Source organism: Pelodiscus sinensis, chromosome 2 (assembly GCF_049634645.1).
Source record: "Pelodiscus sinensis isolate JC-2024 chromosome 2, ASM4963464v1, whole genome shotgun sequence".
In the NCBI taxonomy this organism is placed as follows: domain Eukaryota; kingdom Metazoa; phylum Chordata; order Testudines; family Trionychidae; genus Pelodiscus; species Pelodiscus sinensis.
In genome coordinates this window covers 92912532-92940296 of record NC_134712.1, presented here as the reverse complement: position 1 = coordinate 92940296, position 27765 = coordinate 92912532, and the positions used below count along the sequence as shown (strand labels likewise).

At 41.4% G+C, this 27765-nt stretch overlaps 2 protein-coding genes across 5 annotated transcripts in view; one reads left to right on the top strand and one right to left on the bottom strand.

The window, feature by feature from the left end:
* Nucleotides 1-22000, top strand: part of CD226 (CD226 molecule) — a 95049-nt gene extending 73049 nt beyond the window's left edge. For both annotated transcript variants that reach the window (XM_075921041.1, XM_014572699.3), the window contains exons 4-6: nucleotides 5443-5554; nucleotides 7033-7093; nucleotides 11507-22000. In XM_075921041.1, the coding sequence (XP_075777156.1) occupies nucleotides 5443-5554; nucleotides 7033-7093; nucleotides 11507-11644 (311 nt within the window). In that variant the 3' untranslated portion in view covers nucleotides 11645-22000. The remainder of the gene's footprint in view (nucleotides 1-5442; nucleotides 5555-7032; nucleotides 7094-11506) is intronic.
* An 892-nt stretch (nucleotides 22001-22892) lies between these two features.
* DOK6 (docking protein 6) overlaps nucleotides 22893-27765 on the bottom strand; it is a 369141-nt gene continuing 364268 nt past the window's right edge. For all 3 annotated transcript variants that reach the window (XM_014572701.2, XM_014572702.2, XM_006121422.3), the window contains one exon: nucleotides 22893-24473. In XM_014572701.2, the coding sequence (XP_014428187.1) occupies nucleotides 24222-24473 (252 nt within the window). In that variant the 3' untranslated portion in view covers nucleotides 22893-24221. The remainder of the gene's footprint in view (nucleotides 24474-27765) is intronic.

Below are 27765 nucleotides of genomic sequence, written 5' to 3'. Positions count from 1 at the left end.
CCAGATTACTGGCCACCTCAGAATACTGTTGGGTATTACCCAATACCTTTGGGGAATGGCCATGATCCTTGTGGTAGTGAAAGCGTCAGGACACCAGAGGGCTCAGGCTGCTGGACCATTGAGAGGGGAAAAACCAGGAAGATGATGGGTTGGATCAGTGCCCTTGAGCACAGCTTGTTCTTCCCCCGTTGTCTACCTTACATAGGAACACACATCCCTTCCTCTGCTTGCCCACCCTCTCTTACTGCGTGATCCTGACCTTTGTCTCATTCTGGCAGCAGCAGGGAAGGGTGTAAGGGAGGTTCATACAATCGCTGTGGCAACAATAGTATGGGGACAGGGTAAAACCAACATGTAGCCAGAAGGGGTGGGAAGCAGGAGGTACAGTGTACAATCAGTTTGGACTCTCTTCTGGCTCCTCTGGTGAGATGTGAGGAGATGGTACTAGGAGTATGCCATCTGCAGCAAGCTGAGAGAAAGATTTGAGAGGGCAGAATGGTTATTGTAGGAAGACAGGAGTGATGAGAGAGGAGCGGAGTGGAATTAGTTCTTTTCCCTCACCTTAGATTCCTAGATGAAATAAGTGTGTCTGTAGGATTTTTAAGAGTTAACAAAGCCTGTTTCCCCAAGCATGAACGTGTGTGTGTGTTGCTTCCTTTCTCTTTCTCATTTGCCCATCAAGCAGTTCCAGCAGCATATAGTTATCATACTGTACGTATCATTCCAGCGAGGCATATAGCGAGCTCCTTACAGTGTAATACAAGCCTCTTATTTGGTCACAATGCACTGTAACTGTCCAGGTTTCCTTCTCAGAGTCGCTGTCAGCATGTTGAAGGTTGAAAGACTTCACCCATGAAATTACCAGAATTCTGGTGTGAAGAAAATATCAACACTGTTTGCTGTCCAACGCTTAGAGGAAATGGGCTCTGGCTGTTAGAACAGATATAATAGTCTCCTACCCACCTAGCTCCTTCCATCAGAAAACTGGTATTAAAGGGACAAGTGACAAGTCTCTGACTTGTCAATATTGTTTCTGTGAAATCTTGAATCTTAAAAGGTCAGCTGTTACGGGAGGGTTTGGTACATTTATGAAAACAAAAGCAGCAGGCGAGCATAATTCACTTCAACTGAGAAAAGGTGAAAGGGGTTCTAGGCACCATTTTTGCTTCTATAGAATGTTTTTATCCAATTTTAATGAGCTAGCTGGTAATCGCAATGTTCAAATTACCATAAATCAGATATGAGCGCAGTCTGGTAACACCGGTGCCAGAACTCCCCTAAGTTTTTGAGGGCAGTTTTCTGGATGGGATCTACCTTACAGGGATAGAAATCAATTCAGAAGTGTAGGCTGGATCTGCATCAAGCTCTTTCCTGAAGTTTGAGGGGATTGGTATCCAATGTTTTGGCACAGATAATAATGAAATGCTCTATTTTATCAAAGCAGCTAATGTATGAATATGTTTGAACTGTTCCATACAGGTCAATGTTTTGTTTGTTTCTGTAATTGCCTAAGGTACTTGGAAAATTCTTCTGATTTAAAGACTGATAAGGGCCGAAAAACTTGCCGGTCTCCTTGGCAAGGTGGGTGAGGGTTTGCTCCATGTTCTAAGAAGGGACGGGTCTCAGGCCAAAGGGGCAGGTCTGGGAGCAGTCTGCCGTCAGTACTGGCCGTTAGTGATGGAAGCGGCCAGAAGCCCTGGGCCCTTTTGAATCACAGAGACCCCAAAGCAGTTGCCCCCTTTCTCCTCCTCACCCCTCCGTCAGCAGGCCTAAGACTGATTAATGCCGTGTAATATCTTGGAAGGAAATGTAACATGCTTTTCTCTTCTCCTTTGTCATTATAAACATATGACAAATCAAGCTCAAAACATAAAGCCAGAGGCTTTTCTATGTGCATAATATTACAGCCCTGCAATCCACAGTTATCCACTCAATGTCTACTGGTATCCGTATTTGCAGATGCGGACGAGGATATTGGCAGTTCATTTTTGCAGATGCAGATACAAAATTGTGTATCCATTCTGGGCTCTACTTAGAATATGAAAGTGCTTCAATTTCAGTTCGTGTAGTCTGTCAGAATGCTGTAATGTCCCCTGTCCCTTCAGCAACATAAACATTTGAGTTTATTTTTGTTATTGTAAAATAATATTGAAATTAAAGCATGGGATCCTATGTGCATGTTCGCATTGAAGAGAAGCTGGTGAACAAATTACAGTCTCTCTTCACGGTAGCCATTAACCATTGTCAGTTTCTTTTGTCCTTCTCCTAAGTGTTCATCTCTGCTATGAGGCCCACAGAACACAGTAATCTGGTAATGTTTAAGCAGGTAGTGAGTTGTGATGACTGCCACTGGTTGGCTTGTCTCACATACATACCATGCATTTAGCTAGTCCCTGGTTAAACGTATTCCTGTTATTGCTACCTTGCCCTTCCTACCTCATCACCTGCCTACTAGTCTGCTGCTTGCCTGTTTAAACTGTAAGCTCCTTGGGACAGGGTCTGTCTCTTTCTTTGTGTCTATAGGATCTATACACCCAGGATGGTGTAGTAATATAGGCAGGAGTGGCCCTAATGAGCTACTGGCAACTGGTGCCCCACCTCCAAAAGCCCTCGATGGCCGTTTAACTTGGCGCCCTAGGCGACCGCCTACGTTGCCTGTATTGATGGGCCACCACTGAATATAGGCTCAGTAGTACAAATAATAAATAGTAATGTCAAAATGATGTATGCAGCACTTTTAAGACTAACAAGATGGCTTAATAGATGATGAGCTTTTCTGACCCACGAAAGCTCATCACCTATTAAACCATTTTGTTAGTCTTTGAAGTGCTACATAGTTTTTCCTTTTCTTTTAGCAATATCAGACTAACTCGGCTACCTCTCTATTACTATTGAAAATGATGTATGGTGAGAGTTCTCAAGTTCTTTAGTAACTGGACAGACCTTAATAGAGAGTTTTTCTCATGGTCTGCTTTCCTTCCATTTTCAATTACTTAGGCTTTGTCCGTGCTGGCAATTGAGTGACAAAGCTTTTGTTGTAGCATTTCTCCTCTCTCTCCCCCATATGACAAAAGCTTTGCTATACTTGCCACATACTTTCTGTACTTGTACTAGTGTAAACAGTGCTTTGTTGGCAGGCGATTTTTGTCCACAAAAGTGTCGACAGTGTTTAGCCAGCCTGGCTTGACACAGCCATGTCACTAAAATGGTGTAGTGTAGATATATTCTGAACATCTGTGACAATTACAGTAATTGCTTATATTAAAAATAATATTAGGAAGGCACTTCAGCTGTCTTTTAATAGATGGAAACCAAGAGGCAAGACAACAGAATGTGACCAACCATGGCTTCCTGCATTACTGTTTGAGAACCAATGATAGAAGTCTTGATTTTTAATAAACCAGATACTTGCTTTTCTCATCCCATTTCCTCTTTACTATTTGCTACTTTCATTTTTGTGTCACATCAGAATTTGATAACCGTAACTTTATTTGGTTTTACGTTCTATTTTCTTTGGTTAGATCTTACACTTTATGTGCAAAATATAAGAAGCAGAAGAACATTAGGAAACATTTTTTCCTGTGCAAATATCTGGACAGAATCTCGCCCACCACTCAGGTGGGCTAGGTGGTATGTCTCTTTGCACCTGACATTCACACTATGCATCTTAGAGTCTGCAGACAGGAGATGAAAGCAGCTAGCTAAAGCATATGCTGCTATTAACAGCTAGTGTTATCTGAGTGGCACCTACCTCCTGCTTATGGGAGGAGAAAGCAGTGCATTGTGGTGGGCTGCACAAAGGCTGATTTAGAAGTTGTGGTTTAACATACTTTTTTTCTGCTTTTCTTAATTAGTACCAAGAATATGAGAAAATCTATTCAGTATAAGTATTGTGTGTGAAGTAAACAGGACTGAAGAAGGATAGTTGTCGGCCTCAGGCACTGGACTGATACTCAGTTCCTGTCTCTAACAGTTTTTGAGTAGTCTTGGACAAGTCACTCTCCCTCCTTGCTTCAGTTTTCCCATCTGTAAAATGGGGATAATCACTCCTTATGTATTAGGAGTATTGTGAGACTATATTGAATAAAATTTGTGGTGCTCAGATGAGGGGAACTATATAAACAGATTGAGGCTGAGTACAGGTTGTACCCCTGAAAACGGGTATTCTCTGGTCCAGAACTATCTATGGACCAGCAAAACCATGGATGCACCTGGACTAGCGAGCCCCCGAAGGGCAGGAGGGCCAGCAGCCTGGCTGGGGCCAAGGACAGTGGGGCCAGAGGAACTCCACCACAGTGCTGGACCAGAGACTGGAAAGCAACGTGGAGCCAGGGAATTAGCCAGAGAAGCCTGGCTGCCTATGGCAGCCCACAGCAGCATGGAGATGAGAACCCTGACAGCCAGTGGCAGTGTGGAGCTGGGGGCTGGAGAAACCTGGCCACCAATGGCAGTGCAAGTCTGGAAAAATCTGGCCACACAAAGCAGCATGGGCCAGGGGTGGAGAACCCCAGCTGCCAAAGGCAGCATGGGGCTGGCAGTAGCAGAGTGAGGGAGAGGGTGGGGAGAAGGGGGAGAGGGTAGAGGGTGCCAGAGTCAGGGGGGCAGCTGGCTCTGGGCTCATGGCATGGGACACCTCCCCTGGTCCAGCAAATTCTGGTCCCGACCAGGGAGGGCCAACCTGTATGAAGTGATTGTTGGCCTACTCAGGGCTGCTGACGGGAATAGGCAAAGAGGGCAATTGTCCCAGGACCCTGGGATTTTAAAGCACCCTGAGCTCCAGGCTGCTGCTACCATAGCATTAGCACCGTGTGGAGCCCCAGGCCTTTAAATCGCCACTGGCGCGCCACAGGATCTGGTCTGGGTTTTGAGGGCTGGCTGAGGGAGCTGCAGCATTGTCTGGGTGGCACTGAGGGCTGACTGCCCAAGCCTGGCCCCTTCCAGTTGAGGATTGACCCTTCTGGGGAGGGTCTGGAGCTGAGTCCTCTCCATGTTGTCCAGAGTCTGGCAACATCCTTGTTTAGGATAATCTCTGTAGATTAAAGCACAGGCTATATCTGATTCTGCAATAACTTTTACATGACCAGCATGCAGTATTTTTTATTACTTCTACCTGAAGAGATCTTGTCAGAGATATCAGCTGCTGGTTTCCTCAGTGGGCAGAAAATGAGCTGTGTGATGCATTGTTTTGTCCCCCCATGTCTGTATTTGTGCTCTTCTGTGATATCAATGTAAACTCTGCTGAGAGCCCCAGTCTAGACACAGGTAACAGTGAAGAATTGATCCTGAGGCCGGAGGGAAGAAAGGGAGAGCTAGTCTCATTTTCTCCTTTAGCTTTCACTGAATATGTTTTTATCCATAGAATTGTTGATTTGAACCTTAGCGCATATGAACATTTTCTGCCTCTTCAAACTATTGATGATCTTTATTATCATTATCTTCTAGCAACTTTGGATCATCACTGGCATGTTTTGCTTGTTGCTGGAGGGGCTTCTGCCACACTATTACTACTCGTAACCATACTGATCATCACCATCACTCTTGTTTATTGTAGAAAGTAAGTAGATTAACAGATCAAGTCCCTTTACATCGAGATAGCTCTAAGGCAGGGGTTGGCAAGACAGCCTCTGCAGGCCAGATCTGGCCCACCAAGCTGATGGATTTGACCTGCGGCTGCACTGCCACTCCTCCACCCTAGACCAATTGAGACCTGGGGGCAGGAGAGCGTGTGAAGTCTCCTCCACTGCCAGAGGTGCATACTGCCAGAGGGAACTGCTGGCTGTTTTCAAACAGTCGGCGGTTCCCTCTAACTACTGAATGCCCCTGGCAGGGCGGAGGCAGGGGGCGAGAGACATCTGATTGGCCTGGGGATGGGGGAAGCATGCAAAGTCTTCTCCCACTGCGGTGCCTAGAGGGAACCACCAGCTGTTTTAAAACAGCTGGCAATTCTTTCTACTTGCTGCAGGGGACCGGGAGAGGAAAGGAAAAGGCTTCATGTATTCCCCCACCCCCAGGCCAATCAGGGTTTGTGGGTGGAGGAGCACGAAAAGTCTCTTGGCCACGCCCCTTCCACTGAGGCCTGGCTCTTTCTGTGGCAGCCTGGAGCCACTTCAGAAATTTCTGAAGTAGCCCCCTTTTAAAAATTATTGCCCACCCCTGCTCTAACGGCTCAAGGACCTCATATTGGATAGCCTTCCACTGACATAACTGCTTAACACCCTAATATTCTCTTTTAGAATTGTTTTTTAAAATGGTATGTGGAAATGTATTTTTTTTAAATTCACCCCTTTATTTTAAATTAAATAATCAACATTTGGAACAGTTTGGTACTATAGCTCATAGAAAAAAATTATGAATGTTTCAATATTTTCCTCATTTAAAAAAAAAAAGCAAGTTTCAAAATTTGAAAAAATTCCAGCATGTTGTAAGCTTCGTGTTTCTACAAAATGCTTTTGTGGCATAAACCACAGCTGGCACATTCTGTGATTACATGATAATGGATTACGTTCTCAAATTATGGTCCATGGGAAATGACCACCTCAAATTTACGGCATCTCTTCAACCTCTTTTATTCATTTTTTAACTTAGATTTTATGTTTTTGGTTTTTTGTATGGCAAAAACAATAAAATAACGAAAGAAATCCCCTCTTCCAATAAAAAGTACTTTTAGAAAAAGGCCATGTTAGCAATTTGTCAAATATGTTTTCACATTTTCCAGAAAAGGAGTTGTTTTTTAAAATGTATTACTTATGTTCCAATTTTGTGCTCAGACCTATATGAAGCAAAGTCCGACTGACTGCCTACAGAGGCTGATCGGAGTTTGTTCTTATTCTTGGTTTGAGTAAGAAGGTAACCCAATCCTCCAATATCTTTGTAATTTCCAGTTCTAACTAGGAAGCAAAATCCCAAGGTTCTAAATGGCCTTTTAGATTCTTTATGTTATTTTTGTACTGATATTATTATACAGAATTTATCTGCTAAATTATGTAAATGTGCACGTCCACTGTAACATTTCTATTGAATGCTTGTCACCAGAAAGAAAAGGAGGAGGATCATGAAAGTCCTGTCAAAAACTCTGCAATCTACTCAGACCCGGGTAAGACTGGCCAAACAACATCTTGCTTTTTTTCTCCCCAGTGTCTTTATTTTTGAGTAATTTAAATATGACAACATGAAAACAATACTGAGATTGTGATTTAGCTTGTACTGCCTTACTACTGCTGCTTTTTTCTCTGTCTCCATGAAATATGCTCACACTTGTTAGTAACAGCAAAGCCTAGTGATCTGAGTATTAATCCAGGCACCAGGAATGCCTGAGTTCCGATCCTGCCTATGGGCTAGTCCTGCACATCACCATCCTCAAGCTAGTGGAAATAGGTACTCAGCAGCTCTCCAAATCAGGCCATGTTCTTTTTGTCCTAAATATGGATTTATGGCCTTGTTTTTGAACTCCCAAATTTGAAAATTTGACTTTAATACTTTTTCTGGATTTGTTTCCCTTGAGTAAAAATGGATTACTATCTTAAGAGAAGTGTTGCAAGGGTTAGTTAATATTTGTTAAAGAATTTAACAGTATTAAACATGAAAGTGCTATTTTGGCAGTGATCTTTCTATCATATAAGATGGTAGATATTGTTGCAATGAGTCTTGAAGGCCAAACCCATCATTCCTCCATATACTACATGAATGTTTAATGTTGGAAACTGCAGATAACATTGGTTCATTCTATTTGATATTTCTTGAGTTGTCTTAAAAAAACAATACATAAACATAGATATGCAGGACTTCTGCTGTGGGAGTAGTATAACAAACAGGAGAACATGCTATGTTTGGGAGCTGAGCTGAGAGTTCACCAACTCTAATTTTGTAGGGAAGATACCTAGTTTTCAAAGGTTTTTCTCTTTTTGGTTCTTGAGAGGTGGGACCCAAACAGTCAAATGTAAACCTATTAAGAAATGTGTGGTCCTTAGAATGTTATAGAGCCCTAAGAATGCAAAAGTGAGGGATGGGGGCTGACTTAATTCTGCTTCTGCCTATCCTCTCCGTTCCTCTTCATAGACCCTCAGTCCTGGCCATCTTTGCAATCTTCTTCTCTGAGCACTGTGTAACTTTTCACATTGGGTATGGGTCTTTTGTCTCTCCTACCCTTCACTAGCTTGTATCTGGTTGCATGGTAGATTTCTTCAAACCTCCATCTGCACTCCTAGTCTTCGCTGCCTCCCTTCTATCCAATATTACCAAGAGAGAGGTGAAGCAAGCTGTAAGGAGAGTACAGGTCTCAGAGAAATCACTGCTTTCAGAAATCTCCCCTTTTCTGTGATACTGAACCCTAGTGAGGCCTGTTACCCATGCTCATATTAAGGAAAAGCGGCGAGGAGTCCTGTGGCACCTTATAGACTAACTGAAGTGTTGGAGCATAAGCTTTCGTGGGCAAAGACCCACTTCGTCACATGCATCTGATGAAGTGGGTCTTTGCCCACGAAAGCTTATGCTCCAACACTTCAGTTAGTCTATAAGGTGCCACAGGACTCCTCGCCGCTTTTGCAGATTCAGACTAACACGGCTACCCCTCTGATACTTGACATCTTAAGGAACTGTCTAGTTCATAAAACAATTAATTCAGAATTGCTAGTATTTTAAGAGTGGTGGAAGCTTGCAGTTGATTTTATCCATCATCTGCTGTATGCTATTTGAAATTGTTTGAAATTTGTGTTTCGAATTGTGTCTCACAGCCTAGCTTCTCCTGCTGCTTGATCCTAGAATGAAGTGTTAAAAGCCCTGTGTTTATGAAAAAAGGTGGTGGTGGTTTTTTGGTTCGATTTTGTCTTGAAAATGAGTGAGCCTCAGCAGTTCCCTTGGCTAATTTTTTTTTTTAACCACTTCAGCTTTCTGGGCCAGGTTCTACATGGTGTAAATCTGAGGCATTCCAGTGAAGTCAGTGGTTCTATATGGTTCAGACTGAGTGACGATCTGGCCCCTTTTTACCCTCTGCCTTTATTCTGAATAGAATCACAAAGGGAGGAATTGCAGTAGCGATTACAGGCAGTCCCCGGGTTACGTACAAGATAGGGACTGTAGGTTTGTTCTTAAGTTGAATCTGTATGTAAGTCGGAACTGGCGTCCAGATTCAGACACTGCTGAAACTGACCGCCAGTTCTGACTTACATACAGAATCAACTTAAGAACCCCAGGCGTCCCCAAGTCAGCTGCTGCTGAAACTGATCAGCAGCTGATTCCAGGAAGCCCGGGGCAGAGCAACTCTGCCTGGGGCTTCCTGTAGTCAGCGCTGGTCAGTTTCAGCAGAAGCTGACTTGGGGATGCCTGGGGCAGAGCAGCTGGGGTGCTGCTGGGTTGGTCCAGTAGTGCCCAGAGCGGGCGCTGCAGGACCAATCGGCAGCGCCCCAGCTGCTCTGCCCCAGAGTCCAAAACAAAAGCCTGGTCTGCTGGGGGGGGGGAGCACACTAGCTGCGCCGCCCCCCCCCCCAGCAGACCAGGGACACGGGGAGCAGAGCCGCAGCGGCAGCGGGGTGCCGCGCCTCTGAGGCCTTGCTCTGCCAAAGCCTCAGAGGCGAGGGACCCCGCCACGGCTGCGGCTTCAGTCTGGGTGCCTGTGGTCTGCTGGGGACGGTCCCCAGCACACCACAGGCACCCAGACTGAAGCGGCAGCAGCGGCGGTTCTCTACGCCTCTGAGGCTTTGCTCTGGCAAAGCCTCAGAAGCGCGGGAACCCGCCCGGTGCCCCTGGTCTGCTGGAGACGGTCTCCAGCAGACCAGGGGCACCGGAGCAGCTTACGAACGGGGCTTTCTCGCCCCGACCTCCGGGGCGAGAAAGCCCCGTTCGTAAGTGCGGATCCGACATAAGTCGGATCCGCGTAAGTCGGGGACTGCCTGTACTCTTTCTAGGCAAAATTATGTGATTCTGGTTAGCAGAGTGATCAGACTTTTTAGGTGAAATAGTGGGAATCTTTTCTAAACATGGCCATAGACTTTGAGAGGGGATTTTGGCAGTTGGAGAAGTGTCAGGTTTGGGGTGAGGAAAAGGGTTGAAAGTGTGTTTGGCAGCTAGCCTAGGAGGAATGGAGGTGATCTGCATTGGAGAAGGAAAGGCCTGTGTTTGGATTGTTTGCCAGCTAGAAGGGGAGAATAAAAGATCTTTCTCCTTTCACTTCTTTCATTGTTTATTGCCATCCTTCATCCCTTCTCTTCTAACCTTGTTCTCCACTCCTCCAACCCTTCTTCTGCTCCATCTGTCAAGTAATGGTGCAGCAAATGAGAAGGTGGAACCACTGCAGGAGCAGCCTGTCAGTCTCCCTCCCATTTCAAATTGATGGGATTAGGCAGAACAGCTCTGAAATTCGGACAATCTGTGAAGTCCAGATACTTGGGCACCTTGCTTAGCTGAATGTATTTGAATGTTTGGCTTCTGTACAAATACTAATCAATTATATTTAGTTTAAAATACTGATGTCACTATCTTTGTTGCTTGCAAGATACCAAAAAGTTTAGCACCTCACTGGAGTGTTGTGGTCATAAATACTTGAATGATTGTGAGGCACTCAGTCATAGAGTTCATGTAAATACATAACATAACTTCTGAGAACACAGTGAATTATAGGAATAGCTCTTGCCTCAGAGATCTAGAACAATGTTAAGAGTAGCCATTGTCAAGGGGACAAAAACCCTGTCTGGTTCCTTAAGAAAACAGATTGTGGAAAATTGAATAGGAGCTGACTTGCCTGGTCACCCAAAATGTGGCATTTTTGAGGTTTATAGTAGGCTAGTCTATCTGTGAATTATTCTCCAGTTTTGTTTGCCTAAGTACTTCCAGAAGGGACTAGGATAAAATACTGTAAGACAGATTGGTCCTTATGTGGTTTTTTTTCCTGAGTAGAAACAAGATTAATTGCCTTTTATTGCTGCAGGGGGAGCAGGTCACTTAGTATTGACAAATAAAGGATATATATGCTGTTCAGAATCAATAGATGGAAACGTAACATGCTAGAGATCTTGAGAGAAATCCTGTCATCAGATTTCCAACCCTGTCTGGGTATAGTACAACTAAGCCTCCAGATTTTTGTGTTTTTAAATAAATGTGTATGTCTGAAAATTTCCATGGAAAGAAAAATTACTAAAGTGTATAAAAGATCTAGATGTTTTGAGAATACTCTGGAACTTTTTGAAATGTTCAGAACACTAAAAGTACCAGGTTCCCCCTCCCTTCTCTGTTCTTTCCAACCATAATTTCACTACTGCTGTAAAAGGAGATCTAGGCTCAGGGCTATTCCCAAGTTAATCTCAGTCTTGATCCAAAAGTCCTAAACTGCTTTTCTTCATTTTTCTGGCATTCCTAGTACTGTTCAAGAGACACCATCCAAACCCCAACACTAACAGAGCCCCTTAAGCTTTAGCTCCATTGTTAACATCTCCCTTGATTAAATAAAGTGTCCCTATCTAGCAAACCACTGACTTGCAGTTCACTACTGACATTTTTAACTGATTTATGTTTCTAGCCCAGTAATAGTTATGGGAGATCTAATTTTCATGGCACACCAAACGTCAGAAGAGGAGAAGCATCAATATCTGGGCAGAGTGATGAGATTTATGTCAACTACCGAGACTTCTCGCGCAAACCTAAGACAAGAGTATGAGTTTCCTTCTCATATCTGAATGATGTAACCAAATCACATTTTGCATCATTGACTTTTTATTCTCTTTGTACCAACTTGACCTTTAATTTCTTAGTCTCTATCAGCTAAGTGACTTTGATGTATCAAGGCAGCAAGAGAGTATATGTCTACAATTTACATCTTCAGAGCTGCTAACTTCATTTCAAACAATCATTTTGGCAGGCAGAGGGGAAATAAATTAAAGAAGTAAATTCAGAGCTGCATCTGCTTGCACCAGATCTGAATCTGGTCCTGAAAATTTATATGACGGAGTGAAGAAGATAAGTGTTCTTTTCTGTCTAGATCCAGGTATTGAACATCTGAAGAGGCACTCACCTTCTGTGCTTTATAAGAAGGGCTCACATGAGGTCTTCATCCCTCCCTCTCCATCACCATACAAGGTGTTCAAGCAGTCACTCAGGCCCTAATGAGTTGAGGGAAGGATAGCAGTCTGGCCCTGAGGCACAGTCAGGTGAAAACAAAACCCAATCACCGGAAAAATATATGTTGTAATAATTTATTATAAGGTTTGGTTGCACAAAAATAAATGAGAACAAGGAGGATACAAGAATAAATGAGGCAAGCAGAAGAAAAAAGCATGATTAGAAACACTTACAAAATGATACATATACATACACATACATAGATGTGTATATATTCTGTAGGAACCTACAGAAGAAAATGAACAAAAGTAGAAAAAGAAACAAAACCAGAAGGCAGACCTGAGAATTAGGGGTCTACACATCCTGTTGGCCCTTACACAAGTGCTTTTTGTGGAATGTCTCTAGGTGTGCGCAGGACAATCACTTTAACATGAGGGAGGAATCCAGGCGAGTGCTATCATGAAGATAGTAGTCACATACGGCTGCATACTATAATGCCTGTACATACTGTATGCTGTATGTCAGGCTGATTAATTACACCTGCTTGGTCTGATATGCCCTTTCTCTTTAAGCGCTAGTGAAAGTGGTATTGAAGTTGAATATTTCTGGAAAGGGGGGAAAAAAGTTATCATTCTTCCTAAGCATTAATTACCAGTTCCATTGAGTTTGGCAGGAAAAAGAGCATTGACAACACTCTGAAGGCTAAAACCACATTTTATTTAGCCTCCTGCAACAGAAGGCAGCTTTCATGTGAATAAGAAAATAGCAATCTCTATTCTTCTGGTCATTGTGTGGAGATGGGTGTCCCAAGGTACCAAAGGGGATCACAGTATTGTGTAGCTAGTCTACACGTCAGCTAAATTGAAGTAGTGTAAGACTAAAAATTTGTCCAAACCTATCATTGAAAAGTTTCATTGTTCATAATGTCCAATAACCTTAGAAAATTTCTTTTTCTTTTTTGAGCTGTGTACTCTCAACAAATACCTATAGAGTTTAAAAGGGGACTTTATTATTTCCGCCTACTTAAGTATTTAGTAAAAGTTATCACATGAATGATGAAACTGCACTATTAATAAATTGGAATTTTTTTAACCTGAGTTATCACATCATACCAGATCATTTAAAATTGTGCACAGTATTATAAGCAGAACCTTGTATAAATGGGCCTCTTCTCTAAGCTGAATCTGATGACCCCATTTATATTCAAATGTGAAACTACTAATATAATGAATTGATTTAAGTTTCCCAGTCAGAGCTCCAGAAGACTCAAGTTATAAATAAAAGAGGTGGGAATGATCCCCTGTTTCAGAAGCAGAATTTTCACTCGCCATGCATCCATACTAATCTCCTTAGACTAAAGGGTTGTCTGTACTAAGGGCAAAAGATGGGGAATTGTGTTTCGCTTGTCCTTGATGTTTACTTGACATGGAGGTCACTAGCATTTCTGTGTTTTTCAAAAGATTTTAACATTTTCCAGATTTTAGGGGGGAAAAAATCTATATTGCACATCTTGGCATTTTGTTTAATCTATTTTAATTCAAATTCCATAGAGGTTTTGCATCTATGAAGACAGTTTACAGGGAAAATTGTGTTAACACATCACACATAGCATAATAAAAGTAATATATTAATTCTTTCCAATAAAAGACCAAGCACCAGCTTAAATTTGTACCGTCGTCATAACAAAATATCAGTGAACAGCAGCTGAATCCCAGACAAAACCATTAAAAAAAAAAAGGAAAAGAAAACCTTGCCAATGTCTGAAACAGCAAAATCAGTAAGTTAAAAAAAATCTTAAAGAGCCTGTGGAATTTTAGAAATATGCACATTTCATTTTACATATTTTATATCCAGATGACCACCAACTTGAATAGTTCAAGCTCCCAATCTAAATCCTGCACATAGGTAAAATTTTCAGAAACATCTAAATACCTGAGGGTCCTAGCATCTAAATAATTCTAAGTCCTGTCTTTCAAAAGCAACATAGGCTTTTGAGAACATAAATATCACTGACTTGCTATGAAACTTAGGTGTTTAACAACCAGATTTTTCAGGTACCTATAGATGCAGATAGGCAAGCTGTGGGATTTTGAAAAGCACTGAAGCAAGTTATATGCATACCTGCCATTTGGATTAACAGGAAATAAGTGCTAAGCCAGTTTTGAAAATGTGTCTGTTACGCACTTCTGAAAATGGAACGTAGGCTTCCAAAACACTCAGAAGCATTTGAAAATGTTACCTGACAATCAGTTCTCAGACGAAAGCAGCTCAGGTGTCTCACTTCCTACAAGCTGAGATATATGTGGAAAAATGTGGATAGCTCATCCATGCTGGAAAATATGCATCTTGGGGTAAGCGAAATCTGTCACACATGGCTGTTTGATCTTCTGCTTTTGAAGGTTATGAACAAAATGTTATATTGAATATTTCCAAAATATAGTAACCACCCTCAGGGCTCACAGAACTGAGGTGAATTCTATTTCAGAGTAAATGATGCAGTTGTCATGGTACCCTGCCTTTTGTCAGCAGTGTGTCTAATACAAAGATGCATTCTGGGTACAGTTACTTTTCCATCATGTGGGGTATTAAAAAAAATTCTATTTAAAAAGACAAGCTTAAGGTTAGTATCTATGGTACAGCATTCTATGTTGTTTTATCTTGGCAGAAAACCATTTTTTATATTTTATAATTTTTATATGTAATATCAATGTTTATTTTTAAGCTTGTTTTTAATCCATTTAAATTTCTATGTGAAATTATGTGGGTGGAAGCAACATTAAATGCCAAAAGATTACAGCAATCATCCTTAAATCAATATCTAATATGTTTGCAAACAACATTTTTTGTACTTTGCCTATCTATAAATTTTGCTATCCTCTGTGGAAATACTTTTTCATCAATGTGTGTGCATGGAGGAATCAATGTTTCCAGACACTTGCCAATTAAAAATCTAATCCTTTCTCGCCTACCTGTACTTAGGAAATAACTGGAACACTTGTAATACTGAGGTAAATTTATGAAGTTATCTAAGGCAATTGACATATTTTAAGAGTCAACACTTTCCTAGCAATACAGGGCAAAATTGAAAGTGCTTTGGAGAGGCAGTTAAGATGCAGGTGGGGGCTCAGGGATGGGCAGGGCCAAAGGTTTGTGGTGTGGGATGCTTACCTGGAGCAGGTCCCATTTAGTGTGTGGGGGGAGAACATGTGGGTCCACATGATCCTGAGTTCGTTTGCAGGCATCATCCTCCACAGATCCTATTGGCTGCGATTCCCAGTCAATGGAAGCTCTAAGGATGGAGCTTGCAGGTGAGTGTAGCAAGGGAACTGTGGTGGCATTACTCCAGCCTAGCTGGATGAAAAACGTTAGTGTGAGGAACTATCTCCCCTGCATCCCTGCCGGGCAGAGCCAAAAAGCAGGGGCTTTTGGTGGTTGCACACCCTAACACCCCTTTCTTAATCTAGTGAGAGGCTCAGGGAGCTGCTGCTATGCCAACTGGTAGATGGCCCCATACCATAACTCACCTTATGTCTGACATGCTCATTGCCCCAAGTTAATGTTATCATTATCTATATGAAAAAAAGACTTCATGTAAGGTATTATATTTAAACTGCGAACATGCCAGTCATTTGCATGATTTAGCTACAGGTGGTGTATAAAAATTACAGTTGTGCGCTGGAAATAGGGTCTTAGAATTTGTTTGGCCAGAAGCACATTAGCCACACCCAGCCTAATTTAGTCAAAGGAATGTTGTCACCATTGTAAATTGAGAAAGATGAGGACAGGAACAATAGAAGTATATTTACACGTAAAGTAAACATAGAAGCAGGTGGGAAGATGACCACTCAGTCACAATGGATAGTAGCCCAAGGAAGCCTTTCTAGCTCTTAAGAGAATCAGTGGACTTATGGAAAATATAATCTCACCTGACACACACACGAGGTCAGCAATTTTAAAATCTCAATCCCTCAAACCCTGAAATCTGTAGAACTAGTCTATAGATGTGAAGCCTGTTTATATCAAGATTGTAACTTGCTTCAGTTAAGTTTTAATCACTAGAAAGTGTGTGTGTGTGTGGGGGGGGGGGGGGGGTGTTTTGTAATCCTTCATATCTCCTCCACTCTTACTTGAAACCACTTAAAAATATGTTCTTTGTTAATAAATGTATCCTTATTTGATTACAAAACCATCTCAGTGCTGTTATGTGGAAGGTGAAGTGTGGGGTTCTCCAGCAAACCAAACGGGGGGATGTGTACCCTGTCTGTTTTAGGAGGCAGAAAACTTGATAACTTGAGTGTCCAGTGAGAGTGACTGAATGCTGGAGAAAAAAACATTGTTGGGAAACTCATGTTCATTGATGGCTCCTGGTAAGGCAAGGTCTGGATTGGTAGAGTCCTGAAAAGTTTGCTGGCAAGACAGACAAGCTAGGATAAAGCTTAACAGTCGCACAGCTCACTTTTGCTAAGGCAGATCATTAACATCGTGGGGCACAGCAAGACATTACAAATTGATAGTCACCTTTCACCAGAAAATAGCAAACTTCTCAGTGATTTATAACACATTTTAAACAACACGACCAACACTTTATTTAATTAGAGTGTTACATCAACTCCTCTGTTAAAACCTTAAGTAATTTATATTCTAAAATATCATGATTGTTGTAGTTATATTGGTCCCAGGACAATAAACTGGATGAGGCAATATCTTTTTATTGAAAGCTTGCGTGTGTCACCAACAGAAGTTGGTCCATTAAGAGTTGGTCTCACCAGCCCTGTGTCTCCAATGATTTAACTGATGGTATGCTAAATTGTAGTCAAAGTTCATTTTGTCACATCTTTCTTGTATTTGTTAATGAGCAGTGTATATTTCAGTTCTGTTTAAATACACACACTTCCAACACCATATTTTCTCACAACACACAAAGTATTTAAAAAAATAAATGTTTATAATATATTCTGTAGCATATGTAAAACCTCCATAATCGTGCACTGATGTATTATGTACAGAATTTCTCACTAGACTCCCTTCTGTGTATTATTTTAAGGCCAGAAGTATGAGAACTGAAAGTCCTTGTGTTTTCTTACTTGTAATTAGAGACACTGTTCTTATTCATATAAGCCTTTTCTGAAATGTTGTATGTTTCAATAAAATGTTGCAGCAGTGAGTTCCACAAGCTAAACAATCTATAAATGAGTTTCTTTCATCTAGATTAAATAATGCATTTTAACTTGAATGCTGGTGTTTTTATTTACCCTTTCCCATAATGCAAGAGTACCTGACAGCCCATCCCTGCACCAATTCTTGTTCTATAGGAGTTTGACACTTTGTGCTCAATTCATAAACTCAATCTCCATTCCCACTGGCTTCAGTAGGATCCAGGCCTGTATCCGTATTGTATCTCTTAAATTACTCCAATCCTTTTTAATCTTTCCTTGTTTTTACTCCTAGTCTTCACCCTGTTCCATGCTTCTAATCTTTCTGTTGTCTTTTCTGTTTACTCTGCCCTTTTGAGTAAGAAAAGACCAGAGCTGAATGCAGGATTGAAGGTGAGTACCATTTATTACCATTTTTTTCTACAGCTAAAAAAGTGTAATGCACTTTTTACAATAAGTACCTCCAGAATTTAGATGCTGGATATCATCTTCATCTGAGGAAGCTCAAGAGACTCTAATATTAATGTTGTCACATGGATAGCTTTATTTTGTACTCTGTTTTGTTTTTGCTACAAGAGCAGTCATGACAATAGATGTGTAACTGCCATCTATGGTCTCATTATTGGTGTAAAATTGTCAAGAGACTGGATCAATTTTAAACTGTTTTTCTATGCCTGCTCCAGTCTTTTTGGTACAAGACAATGAAATATATATTAAGAACAAAACTATATCATACATTAAAAGTGGAGGATAGCTTTGATCAGCACTAAAATTGTTACATGGAAAAATCATCTGTAAAATATATCAATTCCCCATATACTCTTAAGACTAACAAAATATGCAAACGTTTCAGTCACATGACACTTTCTACACAAAACAATGAGGAGGAAATGGTGAACACTTACCCCTTCTTAGTGCTGTTCAGAATGAAATGTAAAATTTGCGAAGAGTTTGAACTCCTTAACAGTATTTTATATGCTGATCTGATATGGAACTTAGTGGGGGATTACAAGGTGTAACTAAAACACAGATCTTTTTTTCAAATGGATTGTAACTTTTGTAACTCAAGATAAAAGTTGACCAAAAGGTAATTTTAAACAAAAAAACTGTGCTTCATTTATAATAATGCTGAGTTCCTCTTTGTTTTGAATGATTATTTTTATTTAAAATGGCTACACTTTTTAGAATGTCTCTAAAAATCTACCAAATGTAGGGAACAAACTGCAGAGGAAAACTACAGAAGGGTATCTTTTATAGCAAAACTTTCGCTGACATGCACCGAATCAGGATTTCTCCCTAGAAACATAAAGGTAGGCTCCTAAATCCCTAATTATGCACCTAAATAAGTGGTTTCATTTTTAAAAAATGTTGAATACCCAGCACCTCCCACTGACTTCATTGTCTGGTGAATGACTTGCCTCTTACAAAAAACTCATTTTTTAATGTTACAGCAGGACATTCAAAATATATTCAACTACCATTCTTGTTCCTGTGTGCTTTTTAGTATTCATTGTATTCCAAAGAGTATTTGTTTTACTTTCCCACTTATATTTCAGATATTATACACCTTTCCTCAAAGTCAAGAATAAAAACTATGCTTAATTTCAGAAGCTAAAGACTATCTCCAGAAAGTAGCTTATATAGTGCATCAAATCTTAACCAGTTCACTTGTAAGACCTATGATAACATAGGGTAAAAACTTGATGCAATAATGTAGAACAGTGCTATCTTCTCCTAGAAAATTATAGGTTGACTCTTTAGCATTCTCACCCACAGAAAAGCCTAGGATTTGTTTGTGTGGTAAGTTGTTCTAGAAGTGTCTTGTATTGAGGGGATGTACTAAAAGGAGGCATTCTTTTTTTGGAACTGCTTCCTTGTAATCTTTACTCAAACAGTGGCTTTTTCTGCTACCTTATCCCATTCTTCTTTTTATCTTGTGTAAATGCCACTCTCTGTGAAAATGTGGAAAAGTTACCAAATATGGCATATAGGATCCATATTCTTCACTAGTCTTAAGAATAAATGTGTGTAAATGTAGCTTATTTTTTGCTCCAGTCCAAAGTGTAGCAATTATGAGATCTGACCATGGAAAGCAACCTTCAGATTCCAGTCTAGCCTCTACTGAGACCTTTGTGACACTGGTCAATGATCATAGTAAGTTTCTAATACACAGATAATGACATCTCCAAAATAACCATAATTCTTGGCACTAATTAGCACCTTTTGTTAGCAGTTACAGTGGAGGCCAAGGATTGAATGAGCCCAAAGTCTGAATGGTAATACACAAAGATGTCCAGTATAGTTCAAGAAGAATTATGGTTGCTGCTGCATCTGTTCTGTATAATGAATGACTTGAGAGAGGCAGTCAGCTCAGCATGTTTCATGAGCAATTAAGTTCTCACTTATATCCCCTTTCCAAAAAGCCAAGTCAGTTACTACTTTGGTAAGCTGGAAACAAGGAAGTTTGTGAACTGTTAATATTGAGCGCCCTGGTACTGAAATTATTGCTCTATGGTACTTTCAGATATTTAGTACCAACACCATCCATAAACCTGGATCTGGTTAATAATGAGGAACTAAAGGAAGGCATAGCTAAATGAGTGTTTTTATTTTACTACAGGTTAAAATTCCATATTCCAGTATTCCCTTGTGCACTATCACCTGGTGAGAGCAATCAAGGGGCTAAGCTGTTGGGCGGGGGCCAGGAGCGTTGTCATACTGGGTGGCCAAGATGGAGCCCCATGGGCAGCAGAGTCACCAGGAAGAATGCAGAGTCCCTGGGGGCAGGAGGCACAGCTCCCTGTAACAATTGAGGGCATCACGGTCACAGTGGGGGTGCTGCTAGAGAGGAACACAGAAATGCTGCGAGGAACACAGACACCCCTCCCTCACCCAAATGCTCGGTGGAGCACGGAAGCCACTGGGCTGCAGCAATACTGCTGGGGGAGCACAAAGTTCCTGGGGGAGCATATGGAGGCAGCGACACCACTGGGCCAAAAGTAGAGAACAGAGCTCTGGGTGGCAGCAAAGCCACTGGGCAGAGAATAGAGCTCCAGCCAGCAGTGGGCTCCCTAGCACCACTGAGGGGAGAGCAGAGCCCCCCCACCCTCCCCAGCATAAAAAAGTGGAGCCCTGAGCAGCAGCTAAGCCACAGGGTGACTGAAAGTAGAGCTCCCTCCCCCAGCACTGTAGGGAGAGCAGATCCCCTAGGTGGCAGTGGAGCTACCTGGGAAAAAGTGGAGCCCCTGGGAGAGCCGGAGGCTAACAGACCACCCTCCCCCTTTGCATTGACTTCCTCTGGTCCAGCAAATTCCCTGGTTCAAGCCCAGTCAGGTCTTAAGAGTTCTGGACCAGGAAGATACAACCTGTACATGGTTCTGATTTGTTTGTATAGCATCAGATGTAAACGGCCAGAAACTTCATGTTAGACCTCTGCAAGAATGAAACTGAACATCTTTCCTAACATATTTAATACCTGCATTTCTTTTTTCAACAAATTTGTAAGCTTTTTCTTATTGCTCTACTTCCACCAAATCAAGAACACAATGTTAGTTCTCCATCTACATGCTGTCCTTCTAGGCTCCAAATGGAAAAGACAAAAGCAAAGCCTGAATTGATATAATATTTCTACAAGCAAGACACTTCTAGCTTTCAAGCTATTTATCTTTGAATGTGGGCAGGCAAAATTGATCCTTAATAGTGTACTCGGAGCCAAATTACAGCAGAAACTGCCACAATGTGTATACTTTGAAACTGTGTGGGCACTGAACCCAGAGGAACTACACTAGCTTAGAAGCATATTTATTTAATTATTTATCACTGGTCGCCACTCCATTTCCGCTTATATACACTAAGTAAATTCTATAGCTTGGAACCACAGCATGTGGCTCTAGAATGATAGTAGTGGAGATATTCCAGTAGTTTGGTGCAACTATTCAGTGCTTCATTTGTATATAGTAACTAATGCACATCATTGGTATTTACATTAGAAAGATCCTTTTCATGCTGTAAATCAAAGCTAATTAGATATATTCATGTCACCCCACAATCACAGAATGTTGCACAGGAATGATGCTGAGACTTAAATAGAAATCTTTGTGGGTCCAAGGCCCCCTTATGGACCATGATAGTTGAGCAGCAAGCTAGAGCCTATGTGCCAAAATGGTGTCTGCTTCTGGCAGAACTCCACTATGTATCAAGCTTGTTTCATTAGGGCACTCATATAGCATAGCACATCGTATGCCATGAGGTACAGTAATCCTATGAAGGCAATGTTTGTGCTATATCCATCAGCTAGCATTAGCCATTCTTTTAGGAAGTGTAACGCTCTTCCTGGGGAATGACCCACCCAAACTTCTTCAGTGGTATCAGCTGCAGTTCTGGGGTATCATAAAAGCAAACAGCACAGTCCACTCATCGGCTGCTGAAAATTCCTAGGGCTAGGGTGTTGCTTTTTTCTTTCTTTCTATGAATCTTTACAGACTGCTGCAAGAGCTCCTTTGACTAAGATTTGCTCACTTTCTGAAAAATAAAGTTTCCTAGATATTTAATTTAACTAAATTGTAGACCTATTTTCCCTCCTTTTTTCTTTTCTTTTAGCTTTGCACCTGAAGGTATAAGACTTTTATCAACTTTTGAACCACTTTTGAATGGTTTGGAAATTACTGCTGCTCAGTGGCATTGAGATTAATTAAAAAGTCACTTGCAAGAATCTTACTGCCTTTGTTTAGGGGTGGGAAACGGGCAGCTTCTGCATTTACAACAGTTAGAATAAAATAATAGCTTTTCAAGCAATCATAGCTCACCATCTGAGGTGGTCAACAGCTGGGGTCAGAAAGCAATGTCATTCATAGAACACTATAGTACATTATGGAGATTTTATACTTTCATTAGAGGCAACTGCTGTTGGTCTCCCTCAGAGGTTTCCGAAATATATGGACACATGATCTGTATGGAAATGCCAATACTTTCCTTTTCACCCTGCCAATTTCCTGGGTTTTGGACCATGATATATGAAATTACCACATTGACATCACCGAGGGACATAATTAATGAGAATCTGAGGTCACAAAACCCACAAGAGCATTTAAACCAAGAAATATGAAGGAAAATTAGTCACATTTTCTTTCTCATTGTGGGAAAGCTGCAGCATTTGCAGTTACAAAAAGGTAAAACTATTAGGCCAGAACATCAATCAAGTGTTGTAAATCTGGCATAGCTCCCTGAATCAAATTACACCTGCTGAGGTTTTGGACCTTTGTGAGAAAATATTCCTGTTTGTAAAAGTTGCATGCAAATTTTGATACAAACAGCATGGCAACCCGATTTTCTTCAAAAAAGTAGATGACGCTTTATTGATGAATGCAATATGCTGATAGTGTGGGAGAGCATATTTCCTTTGTGGTGTTAGCCCACCAGAATATGCTACTGTGGAGGCTGTTCTGTTTGTGAATTTGCTGGGAGGAGAGGCCAAATAACGATTGGGGAGAGAAAGACAAAGAAAAGAATAACCCTGATTAAGTGAATCAGTTGCACTTTGTTACAGACAAATCACAAACCTTTTCATTCAGCAGCTGTTCACTGAGGTGCATACGATTGCAAACTGTTAACCTGCAAAATGTTTGGAGAAAAGTTGAACATACTGCATCAATAAATGTTTAGTCAAAGCAGACATTTCTTTTGCACCTTTTTATAAAAAAAAAACAGTATTTTTTCATTTAAATTACAATAGATAAAAGTGTTCATGTAAGTGAAAGAAGACTCTACTGCTCTTTTCGTCATTATGCTTCCTCTGCCAGGCCTGACAACTAATGACAAGAATTCCTCTGGTAAATTGCAGCAATCAATCCATAAAGAGCACGGTCAGCTCACACAATACACAGCATGCAGATTGGTTCCCCCAATTTCCAGAATTTCAGAGCATCACATGCTGCACATAAATAATTGATGAACCATATGAAAAAATAAATATTCAGGATGGATCAAACTCATTATCCAGACCTACATTTGTGCCTTCCACATTATCCCTTACTGATCTGAAACAAATGCCTTGCAAGCTTGGAAAGAATGTTCAGTGTCTTTCCATATTAAGTGGTCAGTTGAGCCACAAAAAATACAATGTGGCTAAAATAGAAATCTGGGAAAGAAAATGAGAAAATCAATGCAACAATGACCAGAAGCGTAAGAATAGAGCGAGGTTGCTAGAAGTATCAAAGAATCTAGCTTGTAAGGTAAAATAGGAGATTGCCTTTCAATAATTCAGACCAGATTTCTTTGTTTGAAGAATAGTTTCCCCTCTCATTTTAAAGATATACTTGTAATAACAGCAGACAGAGCTGTTCAGATATTTTACAGATGTAAAGACATTTTTCACAGTTCTAATAGCTGGATTCTGCCCTTTATTTATGTATAGCTCTGAATGGCATTCATAGGCAGAAATTGGCCTAAAGAATTTAAAATGAGAGCTATACTAGGTAGTAATATTACTTTTACTGCACCACATTATACTCTCCGAGATGTTACTAAATATCAGCTTGCTACTCCCAACATATGTGTTTAACTAACCATGGCAACTATGGGAGCCAGATTAAAAAAGAGTTCACTCCTGTTTGTAATTGCAGCTTTTCTTATTTCTAAGGATAACATCTACAGTCTCTACACTGTTTCATGGACAACACTTCCAGTGTCAACTGGAACCAGTTGGTGGTCACTAGACTATAAAAGAGGTGGGTTCTGTTAGCAGGAATGGAGATGGGCAAACTTGACCACAGTGTTAGGTGACAAGTATAATGGTGAGTGTTTCAACCCCAGAACAGGTGGTGTCCTGTGAAGCAGTGCCCTCCACTTCGCACCATAAGGGTTTCAGTGGATTCAATTGCTTTCTTATACCTGGAAATCTGTCTGGCTGTTTTTACATATGGATTAAGAAAATAAAAATTAAATAAGAGACTTAGCCTGTGGCTCTCAGGGAAATTGCACTGCAGTTTTTAATCTTCTCTGTGACTGGATTGGAGCTGGTAGGCCTCAGTTTTCATTATAATTTGTCTTTCGTGGATTCTGAGGGTGCAGGTGGCTTCCTGACCCTACTGGAAGGTTCCAGGCTAGACTGTCTCTCTGGCCATCTGTTGTGTGTGTGTCATTGGATGAGGGCTGAGCTGTAGCTGAATCCATAGCTGCTAGACAGCGACAGGGACTGCTGGTGCTCCTTGCCCTGCTCTGAGGTGTAGCTGGGAAACGTCTGTGCACGAGACACCTTTGTTGAACTGAGACAGTGACCTGGAATGAAGGAGGAAAACAGTTGTTTTTGAAACACAGCACTGAGTTGAAACACAGCAAGATAGTTGAAAATAGCCTCTAAATCAACACAATATAGAAAGAAAGATTCTCCATTTTTTAAATTCACGGACCCCTTTATTTTTAAGACTACTAGACCTATAAGATCTTAGCCACAGTTTTTTCTGAACTGTCAAAATCCTTATGCAAACAAGTGTATCAGCTCCATACTATATTTCCTAGGTAGTCAAAAAACTAAAACCCCTAAAACACTCATACAAGGAGAAAATGAACGAGCCAAGGTTTTTGCCACATTTTCAATTTGACTTCATTTCCTCCATGAATCAAATTCACAGACACCAATTTATTCCTATTTACTGCCTTGTTCCTGGGCTTTTCAGCAAGCAATGCCTCCAGCAACCCCCGGACCCCATAAAATTTGATCCTGCACACACACACACGGATTATTTGTGAGACTAATTTCAGGAGCAAACTGGCATGGAAGAGAGAGTGACTATAAATGGGAGTCATTCTTGCTTTCCCTACAGGAAATGACTTTTCATTTTATTCCTAACAAACATAAAATGTGTGTCATTTTTCATAGCTACAATTAATGCTGTCAGGCTCTGAAGAGCTCTTCTAAGAAAAAGGATAGTTCTTTTGGAAGTCGTGAAGAGCTTTCACCAGCACAGAATTCAATTAGTTAAATCCTTCAGTGGCTGCTGAATTGCACATGATCACAAGATATCACCCACACCTACCTTTCCTCTTCGTTCCCTGTGTTCCACCCTAACCTTTCTTTCTCCCTGATCCCTTTACTCACTTTTCTCATGCCCAAAACTGTTCCTCCTTTCATGCTGTTCCTGGTTTTTGGAACAGTCTCCCTCCCAATCCTTAACCATCTTCTTTCTTATTTAAAATCTCTTCTCATGGCCACTGTTGTTCAGACTGCAATCTCTTCAGAGCTAGAGTCAATTCTTATTCTATATTTTGTGGAACACCATGTATATTTATGGTGCTTCTTATGTTAACTCAGTTTATTATCACTGAGCACAATTCAGAACTAATGGCAACCCTCACACACACACAAACAAACTCATTGTTTTCAATGGGATTACTACCGTGAAACTCCATCCACAGGTGGCCATGAATATGGACTGTGGCATGCTAAAGTTCCACGTAGAAGACGTGATGGTTGGGTAGAAACTAGCAGTGTGCATTTGTGCTTCAAAATCCATCTGTGGTGGAACTCAGTCCGCATGTTAGAACTGTTGCTTGATTTTAGGAAGTTAATATTATGTTGGATAATATCTGTTATAGGCTGGCAATTAATCTGATCAGAAGTTAAAATTCTTGTCCTAGTGTGAAAGGGAGTCACCCCTCTTAAGAAGCGTGAGCCGCCTCCTATGTCCAAATTTACTTTCCTCACCAACAAAATGCTAGACTGGTACGTTTGTACATATTGATAACATATACGTGCATATTAATAAGGACAAAACTAACAGATGTGAGAATGAGCTAATCAGTGATTTGAGTTCCTTTGAACTTGACAGGTGCACCACAACTTGAAAGAGGATATGAACTTAGATAAAAGGATGTGTTAAAGCAGGGTGTGAGGTTAAAGATCATGATATAGGGACCTTTTGCATTAGCACATCACAACATATGTAGGTTCAAAATTACTTCACTAACTTTGCATTAGCTCAACATACAGGTTGTGAACTACAGGACCCTTGTATTACAGGCAAAAATACTCCAATATAAACCATTAAACCTGTTATAACTTCTTATAATAAAATAAACAATAAAGCTCATAAGAAAATATGAAATCCATAAAGAAAGATATATAATACAGGCAAGCATGCAGGCTAGCTCCATAGGCTACAGAGCTCTGGATTGGGTTTCAACATACCTAAATTCTCAGATATGCTATTGATATGGAGCATAATCTTGCCCTCATTACTTTGAGTTATGGAAAAATTAAATGATTTGTCTAAAGTCAGGTAGCACACCTGCAACAACACGGAAAATAGAACTCAACTTTATAGGATAGGGAACAAGGTAATCTACCTACCTCAGATGGAAGGTTTGAGAAATAATTATCTACAACTGATAAAACTCTTTTAGCTCTTTAGATTAAAGAATAACTAGTGTAGATTATTGTCCAACTTTTTTACCTTTGGAATTCACATTTAAGACTGGAATTGAAGTGAGGTTTCAAAGTGCTTACTAAAAAGTATTTGGTAAATTTATTATTTACCAGGGGACTGTGCCCCCTGCTCTCTGGGGATAGGTGTCTGGCAAGGGAGGAGCAGGCTGGGGCGCTGGGATGTTGGCTTGGAGGGGTAGGGCTGAAGGTGCAGGGTGTTGGGTTGAGAATATGAATGAGAGAGCTGGGGGTGCGGGGTCTCAGTGGAGGGGGTGAATGAGTGGGGTGCAGGATATCAGCTTGGGGGCTTGCGCGTGGCTCCCAGCACCATAGCTCAGGCAGAACCTACTGCTGCTTTTTAAAGTCTAGCTAATTCGTTTTGCATTAATCGCTTGACTTAACTATGATTAATTGAGAACCTCAACAGTGCTGGCTATGTTCACTTTTGGTCACCCTACCTCCAAAAAGATGTAGCAGACATGGAGAGACTTGCAAGCTAGGCAGTGAAAATGATTAGACCCTCAGAAAGATTGTGTGTGAAGAGATACTGAACAGATTAGGACTGCATCACACTGCCAGAAGACAGCACCCTGGGGCGCGCCAACGCTACACATACCAATGAATAAGCGGGCACACATAGGGGGCTTGAATGGCAGAGGGGACCCAGTCCCAGCAGTTCCTCCTGGCGGTGCATTCCCTCACCCCCCTTCACTTCCCCCCCCTCGGGGGCATGAAGCTGGAACTGGAGCAGACCAGACCTGGAGGGGACAGTGCTGAGGCTGGCTACAACAAGCATCTGAGGGCAGAGGTGGGCAGCAGCAGCGGTGGCATTTGGATGCTGATGACATCACTCTGTTGTTCCTCAGGAAATTTTTTTATATATATATATAGAGAGAGAGAGAGAGAGTTGAAGACTTACCTGGCATTGGCTAGGTCCTTCAGGGCAGGGGGCTGACAGTGTGGGGATGCAGGAGTAAGGACAGGCCTTGGGCATGTGGGGGGAAGGGCAGGAGTCAGTGCTGGGGGCTGAGGAGGGACTCAGGGCTGGAGGCTAGGGATGTGGGAGAGACGAGAGTGATGGTTGAGGGGTGAGGCGGGGCTCAGGGTGCGTGGAAGGGTCCCCATTCGGTGAGGATTTCCCTCTCC